We start from the raw sequence: 10,000 nt of genomic DNA on the forward strand, positions 1-10,000 counted from the left end.
AGAAGAGGAGAGGAGAGGAGAGGAGAGGAGAGGAGAGGAGAGAATAGCGGAGGAGAGGAGAAGAGAGAAGAGGACAAGAGAGGAGAAAAGAGAAGAATAGAGAAGAGGAGAGAAGAGTGGAGGAGAAGAGAGGGGAAGAGAGGAGAAGAGAAGAGAAGAAAAGAGAAGAGAAGAGAAAAGAAAAGAAAAGAAAAGAAAAGAAAAGAAAAGAAAAGAAGGGAATAGTCTAACAGCTAGTCTGATGGAGGTAGGAATCAGCCAAGCATATCTCCGGAGCCCAAGGGGCAACCGAGCCTGAGGCAGCCCAACACAGCAGCCTGCCCTGTGGGGCTACTCAGGCACCAGAGGCCAGCCAGCTTAGTTCAAACCGGTTCTGCCCTGGTTCTGGTTTCTTTGGGCTGGGTCAGGCACTGAGTTGGCAACTGTATGTGTGTGTGAGCCATTAACCCATTGGCGCCTGAGCCAGTTTTTAGAAAAGGTCCCCAATGCCTGAGGGTTTTTTGAGATAAGAAAAATTGGTTGAAAACTCCTATGAAAAAATCAATATCTCAGCCTCTGGAACACATAGGGACATGGGGCAAATTGCATTTAAAAGGTAAAATCCTCTGCTTTCACAGGATTATGCTCATTCAGCATTAACACTAACACATATTCCTTAAAAATCATATCTCATAATGATTCAAATGATTGAAAAAAGTTTCATGTGCTTTCAGGATAATGCTTGATGCTGCTATTTATTAGGCTATTACTATTGCTACTGTTACAATAGCCGACTATAACTAAATCATAATAATCATTATGATTATAATTATTAGGCAGTAATTTCTGCCATAAATCAGGGGACATTTGTCTGATACAGCCACTTGCTCTCCCACCGGCGAGTATGGCCGTTTTATTCCTCCAAACGTTATGCAAAGACCGATGAGCAATTTCATATCCTATTTTGAGACGGGGCTCCACTTTGAGCTGGATGTGTGGCCGCGCTTCTATAATCCGCATGTCTACCGTTGTCTGCCTCACCAATAGGCTATCACCATATCCGAAAGTTCTTCAGTGAAAATATTCTGAAATATATCTAAAGGACGTGCTTCCTCAGATATTGGCACCTTCGCCAATTGCCCCGAGTGTCGGAGTGAACTTTTGGTAATGTCGGGGGCGAAATCTAGCTGACTGTCTATTTGGAAGCCATTCGCCCACCTCTTCATGCGGCCACGGCAAATCACACTCCGGCTCTCTATCTAAAGGGTCTTCAATCATATTTCCTTTCCTCGATTAAAATCTCTTCATTACTTGTCAACTGAACATTTCAACTGAACATCACATTCGCTGTAAAAGCGTGTCTCGCGAACCACAGCCTTTTTTAACCTGTGTGAAATGGCTAAACAACCCACGTCTGCAGAAGCGAGCATGGTTGATTTCGACATATTTGTCGATGAATCAAACTTTTTTTTGCCACATGATGTTTAAAAAATCGAGAACACCCATCTCTTGTGTATTTGAACAAAACATTGTGCATTGCATCTCCCATGCATCTTGAAAATATTGACAAATCAATAATGTTGCGTAACGCAACAACCTGCATCAGGGCCAATGTTGCGTAACGCAACAACCGGCGTCAATGGGTTAAAGAAAAACACACAGACACATACCCACATCCATACCCAAACACACACATACACCCTGTGTGAACTCTGGTAGCTGGAGGCATGCTAGAGAGAAATAGGAGGATGTGTTATTAGCGCGCGCACACACACACACAGACACACACACACACATACACACACAAACGCACACGCACACGCAGTCAACACACCCCACCATTACAAGTCCACAGTTAGGTCGGAAAAAAAAACAACGAGCCCACAAAAACACACTTTATCCAACAATCAAAAGTGCAGAGTAAGATTTCAGTTCAGCCCCCCCAAAAAAACACAAAACACAACTTTCAAGCCAGTGTGAACAGTAAACTCGAGAAGCATCAAAAACAGCACACCCCGCCCAAACCCCAAAATACACAAACAAGCAGAAGTACATTGTAACATTTGAGACATTCCTGGAAAAAAAACCACACACACACACACACAGACACACAGACACAGACACAGACACACACACACACACACACACACACAGACACACACACACACACACACACACACACACACACACACACACACACACACACACACACACACACGCACACACACACGCACACACTCACACAACCTTCAAGCCAAAGAGGAACAACAATAAATCCAAAAACGATCCCCCACACCCACTTGAAAACCAGAACATTTGTAGAGAAGCATAAAATCCCCACAAAACCTCAGGGAAATAGGAAAAGGGTTGTTGTTAGCAATTCAGTGTGTAGTGTGTAGTGTGTAGTGAATGTATGTGTGTGTGTGTGTGTGTGTGTGTGTGTGTGTGTGTGTGTGTGTGTGTGTGTGTGTGTGTGTGTGTGTGTGTGTGTGTGTGTGTGTGTGTGTGTGTGTGTGTGTGTGTGTGTGTGTGTGTGTGTGTGTGTCCTGCAGTAGTAAGCAGATGCGAGCCAGACATGTGGGCCAGAGCCTGCACTTCTGTTTCCTAAAGACACATAGCTTCTGTTTCGGAGAGGTGGGGGGCAGGGGGGGTCTCACTCCATCTACTTCCCCCTCCCCACTCTATCCACTCCCACATCGGTCAAACAGAGTTCATGTCCTCAAAACACATCTGCATCTGCCTGCTATCCAAGACACACACAGAAACACACACATACACACACTCACAAACACAATTATCATCTCGTGTTTTTTTTTTTAAATCTCTGGAGAAATAAACAACTCTCTCTCTCTCTCTCTCTCTCTCTCTCTCTCTCTCTCTCTCTCTCTCTCTCTCTCTCTCTCTCTCTCTCTCTCTCTCTCTCTCTCTCTCTCTCTCTCTTTCACAAACACACACACACACACACACACACACACACACACACACACACACACACACACACACACACACACACACACACACACACACACACACACACACACACACACACACACACACACACACACTCATTTAAAATCTGTGTAGTGTTTACGTAACATAAACCCATCATCAATCTGACTGTGTGGGCTTGGATGTTTGTTGGCATGTGTGCGTGCGTGTGTAAGTGTGTGTATTTTTGTGTTCATGTATGTGTGTGTGTGTGTGTGTGTGTGTGTACTGTATGTTCCCGTTATGTGTGTTTGAGGGTACGTACTTGCTTGGGAGGTCTTCTGGGAGATCTCGTTGGTGAAGGCCCCGATGCCGCTCTTGGAGATGCCAGCCAGGGAAAAGAGGTACTCCGTGTTGGCCTTCAGCCCCTCCACCACGTACGAGGATGAGGGACCGAACTTTTTAGTCACCTGCGCGACACACACCCCGCCCAGCCCACCGTGTGAGGTTAGGAGGTCAAACAGGAGAGGGGAGGGAGGGAAAATGAAGTGGATTCACAGATGTTTGTGTGTGCCATGTGGCGTTGTATTTATATATATGTGTGTGTGTGTGTGTGTGTGTGTGTGTGTGTGTGTGTGTGTGTGTGTGTGTGTGTGTGTGTGTGTGTGTGTGTGTGTGTGTGTGTGTGTGTGTGTGTGTGTGTGTGTGTGTGTGTGTGTGTGTAGTCCCACCTCACTGCCTTTGGTCCCCTCCCTGTAGCGTAGTTCATAGTTGAGGTCCTTGTTCCCCGGGGGCTCCCAGGTCAGCTCGATGCTGGTGTCTGACACCGCCCCCACCTGGAACTTTTCAGGCTGCGCTGGAACTGCCAGACGACAACACACAAAATTATTACACACCCAACACACACACACATACATGTAATTATTACAGATCCCTCCCCGCAACAAACACGCGCACACACACACACACACACACACACACACACACACACACACACACACACACACACACACACACACACACACACACACACACACACACACACACACACACACACACACACACACACACATACACAGTACACACGACTCACCTCCGAGTACCATCTTGACCTGTATGGGGTCGGATGGCGGCCCGTCTCCAACGGAGGTGAAGGCCAGCACGCGGATGCTGTAGGTCTCCCCGGACGTCAGGCTGGGGATGGTGGTGAGCACGCTGTCCTGCACGTTGTGGATCTGCCAGTTGCTCAGAGCCAGGCTGTCATCCATTGTGTAGTAGACCCGGTAACCTTTAAAGGTAGAGTAACAGTATGTAGGATTGTGGCCACAGTAGGCATTGCAGCTATGCTTGCCTGTTGCAACTATGCTGCACCCCATTCCAAAATTTGATCTTCTCAAGACTATTTACTAATTATCTCCATGGCGGAGGTAATGAACCAATATTTACAGGTTTGATAAGACAAGATTACTGGAAATGCAAAATTGCTGACATGGAGAAGAGCCACCTAATGACCACTTCAAATTTGATGTCTGTGGTAAATATCCTTCAAAATAGATATTATTTGTGAATGGTCAGCATAAGTTTTGGAAATAAACTGCTAAAACATTACTTCGTATTGCTCTACCTTTGATTTGCCCGTTGGGCTCCTCTGGTTCATCCCATCGCACGACCATGGTATTGGCGGATATGACCCGTGCCTGGACCGTCCTAGGAGGGCTGGCGGGGGCCTGCTCGCCCGTGCGTGCCTCGACGGCCTCGCTGGGCGGGCCCTGACCGATGGTGTTGAAGGCTGAGACGCGGATCTCGTAGTCGGTGTTGGGCGAGAGGCCGCCGATGCTGTAGCGCGTGGTGGTGATGCCGTCCATGGTCTCGTACTTGCTGTCGGCCGTCTTGGCACGGTACTGGATGATGTAGTGCAGCACTGGGTCGGGGTTGCCGCTGTCCCAGGTGATGGTGATGCTGGTCGCCGTGGTTTCCGTTACCGCGGGGGTGCCGGGGGGTTTTGGTAGCGCTATAAGAGGAGGAGGAGGATGAGAGTAGTCAAGATGAAGATCAAGATGAAGAATAAAGACCACTGAACAACTAGGCTACATGCACAAACAGTGCAGTTTCATGCAAGGAATATTCCAACTCTAAACAGAATTGTGGCAGAATTCAATTTGGGCATGAGCCATGTAAAGTCTTCCAAGTAAGAGGAGGTAAATCATCCCACACTGGTCTTCTTTGCTTAAACTTTATTAGGTGAACAACAGGTTTTGGTGTGTGTGTGTGTGTGTGTGTGTGTGTGTGTGTGTGTGTGTGTGTGTGTGTGTGTGTGTGTGTGTGTGTGTGTGTGTGTGTGTGTGTGTGTGTGTGTGTGTGTGTGTGTGCAGTGCGTGTGCCCGTGTACAGTATGCGTGTGTGTGTGTGTGTGTGTGTGTGTGTATGTGCCAGCCCTTACACTTGACGGTGATCTGGGCGACGGCCTCGATGATGCCCAGGCTGCTCATGGCCACGCAGGTGTAGTTGGCCGACTCGTTGATGCCGTCCAGCGCCAGCACGTTGCGGCCCACGGGCATCTCGTCCTCCGGCGTCAGGTCCTCTGCGTTCAGCATCCACTTCACGTAGGGCATGGGCGAGCCCACCGCCACGCAGGTGATGTTCACACTGCCACCGGGCATGATCTCGTGGTTGGTGGGGAAGATGGAGAATCGCGGGGGGACGCGGCGGACTACATGGGGGGGTGGAGAAGCGTGAGGGAGGGAGGGATGGAGGGAGGGAGGTGTGGAGACAAAGACAAAGACAGAGAGAGAGGTGACAGAGAGACCCATGAAAATGGGCCCTCCTCTTTTGAACAGGCAACACAGTTACAGTTGTTAGTCTACAGGAGGGACTACAGTACAAAATGGCAGATGGTATGCCAAAAGACCACAGTGACAGACACAAATCTACGAGGGTGCTTTTTTGTTGTTGTTAATTATGTTGGGGGAGAAGGACAAACTCACACCCAAAAAACAATGGTAAGGAGCTAAGACCAACCATATAGAATGACATTTAAGCAACAGGTCATCGCAACAAGGTTCCATTGACCAAGATTGGACCAATCACAGCACAGTTATTGTCACAAAAATCTATTATGCGTTTCTCATCTTTTTTTATACCTGATCTATGCCCTCTTCCTTTTCTAACCTCTTCTTTGCTTACCACGCCCCATGTGTCTCACCTGTGACACAAAAGGACTTCTACGACACTAGAGTTCTAGTGCTTGAAATGACTTCTAGATCTCCCGTAGAGTGAAGCAGTAGAATCAGAATGGAGCATGATCAGTAGGATTCTGGAACTTGCAGGTCTTTCTGTACCCTGTGGTAAGCCTTTTTGTAAAGCTGACGTCTAGCACTCTTTCTCTGGCTCACTGGAATCTAATTGCCTCTGGTTCAAAGCCAAAGAGAAGCTCTGCCTCTAAAGGCGGTACGTGATGTGTGAGATATTGGCTGACAGCTGAAGATGAGAAACCTTAATGAGATTTTTGTGTTGTAGGGTAGATCAACTGGACAAAAGGCTTTTTTTTTTTAAAGATCTGACACCGTTCCATTGATAGATGCAGCTATCATTGTCACAGACACCATGCATAAAGGGTTGAGAGAAAATAAAGATTACAATGAGAAGAAGAAAACCAGAGATCTGATTGATAAAAAATGCATAGAGAAAAAATATAACTTAGGCTCGCTCGCATGCCCAGACAAAGACAATTGAAGAGAAAATAAAGGAGAGATATATAAAGGAGATAGAGAAAGAGTGGGAGGGAGGGGGATGCACACAGGAGAGCGAGAGAAGATGGGGGATATACGGGGGGGTGGGGGGAACCCACTTCAGTGGTGCAAAATCTCTAATTTGGTACTTGTTTTCCACACAATGTGACTGAAGGTGACAAAGAGCACATTGTCACATCGCAGACTATGGTACATCCAACAGAACACAATTATAACACAGCTAATGACTTGCTCGCGGCCCATGGGCTACTGATCAGCTAGCGCGAGTGACTGTCACGCTAACTTCCCTTTGGAGCCACAATACAAAAACCAACAAACAAGTAAAGGAAACACAGGCATCCATCCACAGCAGTATCCAATACGAACACAGGAGATGCTGGTCTACACGACTACAATGACATCAAGCTTGACAGATGCTATGCCTCTAGGGACAGCATGTGATTGGTTGGAGATGTGATGGACAGATCTGGGTAACCAATGGGGCTGAGAATAGGATTGAGAGTGTGGGACTCCTGGGCCAGTATTTCAATGCTGGTAACCCTACACTTAATAATGGCTCTGCTGTAAATCAGTCAGTAGTTTTTCCTCTAGGTGTCTCTAGGTGCCTCTAAGGATCTAATTAAGACAGTGGTTAAGTTGTTATTACGAGGGCTATAATTTGCCTCATGAATTATGGCATTTTAGGTGGCATAGTGACGACAAGGTACAGCATAAGGACTTAGGCTGGTTTGGTAGCCTATTTATGTTAATGTGAATTTAGCCGAGTCTGTGTTAGCCTGGTTTAGTAATAACCTGGGCAGGGTGTTAACCTAACCACGTGAGGAATAGGCTCAGTTGATTTTTATCTGTGTGATGGGTTAGCGAGACCAACCCTGCTGTGCTTCAGTATTTACTTGTCGTAATTGAGCCAGTGTTAGCCTGATTTGGTATAGATTAAAGTGGGGAGTTCGCTCACCTTAGCTTTGGTATTTATTTATATGGGTGGGGAGCGTATTGAATTTCCATTAGACTGTTTATATATTTATCTGAGTGGGGAGTCAGCGCTCTCTTCTGTGTATCTGACTAGCCTTATGAAGACCTATGAAGGTGGAACGTAACCATTAGCTTGACTATGTGTTTATCCAACAATTGGGTCGTTAGCTCAGCTAGTGTTTGCCTGATTATGTGTTTATTTGAGTGGGGGGGTTGAACCCTGAGTGGCAGAATACTGTAGGCCTAAACACATTGACCAGGCCTCCCACAGGGAGGAAATTATCATGCTAACGTCAGTCTTAGCCTTGAATGAACTGCAGTGGGCTACCACAACCACAGCTCCAGCTCAAGATCTAAGCCTGACAGCTTAACCATCTGCATGGGCAAGAATACAACATGGCTCCAAAACAAGGAGCCCTCCCTCATTCTGGGGGCTAAGTAGTTATCACCTGAGCTGGGGGACGAATTCAAGGTTTGACTCTTGACGTTTTTTTTTGTTCCCCCAAAATACGGGGTGTCATGAGACCTGGCAAGAATTTAAGGTCGCCAGGTTGGGAGGTTGATGAGATGGAAAAGGGGGCAGGGGGCAGAGGTGGAACGATGCACAGAGACCTGGCAACCATGCAAACCTCATTTGAAGTCAGTGGGAACGAGACTGACACAGAGAGAGAAGGAAGGGAGAGGGGGAGGTGGGGGGAGAGACGTGTCATGTTTGAAGGGCTGGACAGACGATGGCGTGGATGATGGACAAAGCATCAGAGTCGGTAGACAGACAGACAGAAAGAGACAGACGGGCAGACAGACAGATGGCGAGACAAAACAGAGAGACAAGACACGATGCAAGACAGACGGGAGCCAGGCAGCATGACAGCAGACAAGTAGGAGACACAGACATGATGAACACAAGGACATACAGCAAAGGCGCTAAGATCAAAGGTCAGGCCTATATCATTCATGTGGCAGGCATGCATGTGCATGTGTGTGTCTGTATGTGTTTGTGTGTGTGTGTGTGTGTGTGTGTGTGTGTGTGTGTGTGTGTGTGTGTGTGTGTGTGTGTGTGTGTGTGTGTGTGTGTGCGTGTGTGTGCGTGTGTGTGTGTGTGTGTGTGTGTGTATGTGCGTGTGCGTGAGTGTGTATGTGTGTGTGTGTGTGTGCGTGTGTGTGTGTGTGCGTGTGCCTGTGTATTTGATCCCTATTATAAGTCTGCTCCCTCTGCGACACAGTGGGGCTGGAAAACAGTGATTCAGCTGGGATATGGGGGTGGGATTGCGGAGTACTGTAAGCCTACAGTCAAGTGTGTATGTGTGTGTGTGCGCGTGTGTGTGTGTGTGTGTGTGTGTGTGTGTGTGTACGTGTGTGTGTGTACGTGTGTGTGTGTATGTATGTATGCACATGCACGTATGTGTGTGTGCGTTTGGGTGTGTATGTGCCCGTCTGCATATGTGTACCACTCAGACAGCGCGCTCGTCTTGTCAATCCAAATGGGATTTGCCATCTCCACCTACCAACCTTGACAGCTTCCATTAGACTGAACATGGCCCCTCCTGTGCCTAACACATCTACGACGTGCCCCTCCCCATCCTATCTGACTCCTACTCCCCCCCCCTGCTGGGGAGGGATACACAATGATCCTCCATGACATAGACATCCCGTTCTCTACACACACATACAAACATACACACATAGAAGCACATACACACGCACGCACGCATGCACGCCCACACTCATGCAAAAACGCACACACGCACACATGAGCACACATGCTATACTGTATGTAAGTGGAAGGGGGGGGGGGATTCTTCAGGGGCGAAGCGAATGACATGCCTCCTGCTCCCAGAAATGCTGATAAATAACAAAAGCCTTTCAGCGGGCGGCCACAGTGTGCGGAGAACACAGCTCTTATGGGCGATGTCCTTCTGTCGCCCCCACGGCGGCGTCATAATCACATCTGCGCTCACTCACTGCGGCCCACTTTACTTAAGAACACAAAGGTAGAGGAGGCCGGCGACCTCCTTGACGTAACTCACAACCATCTTCAAGGTCATCCTAGCGCTGTTCAACCAACAAAAACTGTGCTGTGGGTTTTGTACTGAGTGCATGCATGTACAGTTTGTACTGTATGACGGTTTGCAGAGACATAATGCAAAGCTCCCACCCACAACGCCATTTAATCAATCATTTACAGCTCCTCTTAACAACACAACTTGCGCTTAATTACTGCGACTTTAAAGGTACTTAAAAGCAAGCCTGAGAGATTGCGTTATTTATATTTTATTCATATACGGTAGGTACAAAACACAGCTAGGGCTAAATTTACCATTCACTCTTACCTTCTCGTTAACATGCATCAAAAGACTAATGTAAATTCTTGT

General features: G+C 47.5%; 1 protein-coding gene across 6 annotated transcripts in view; it reads right to left on the reverse strand.

Annotated features, from left to right (window-relative positions):
* The window catches only part of ptprsa (protein tyrosine phosphatase receptor type Sa), a 272,327-nt gene that overhangs the window by 127,432 nt on the left and 134,895 nt on the right, over window positions 1-10,000 (reverse strand). For all 6 annotated transcript variants that reach the window (XM_063202029.1, XM_063202025.1, XM_063202028.1 and 3 more), the window contains exons 7-11: window positions 5,348-5,617; window positions 4,532-4,918; window positions 4,001-4,195; window positions 3,639-3,769; window positions 3,233-3,377 (exon numbers count right to left, since the gene is read on the reverse strand). In XM_063202029.1, the coding sequence (XP_063058099.1) occupies window positions 3,233-3,377; window positions 3,639-3,769; window positions 4,001-4,195; window positions 4,532-4,918; window positions 5,348-5,617 (1,128 nt within the window). The remainder of the gene's footprint in view (window positions 1-3,232; window positions 3,378-3,638; window positions 3,770-4,000; window positions 4,196-4,531; window positions 4,919-5,347; window positions 5,618-10,000) is intronic.

The sequence above is a fragment of the Engraulis encrasicolus genome, chromosome 6 (genome assembly GCF_034702125.1).
Source record: "Engraulis encrasicolus isolate BLACKSEA-1 chromosome 6, IST_EnEncr_1.0, whole genome shotgun sequence".
Lineage (NCBI taxonomy): Eukaryota > Metazoa > Chordata > Actinopteri > Clupeiformes > Engraulidae > Engraulis > Engraulis encrasicolus.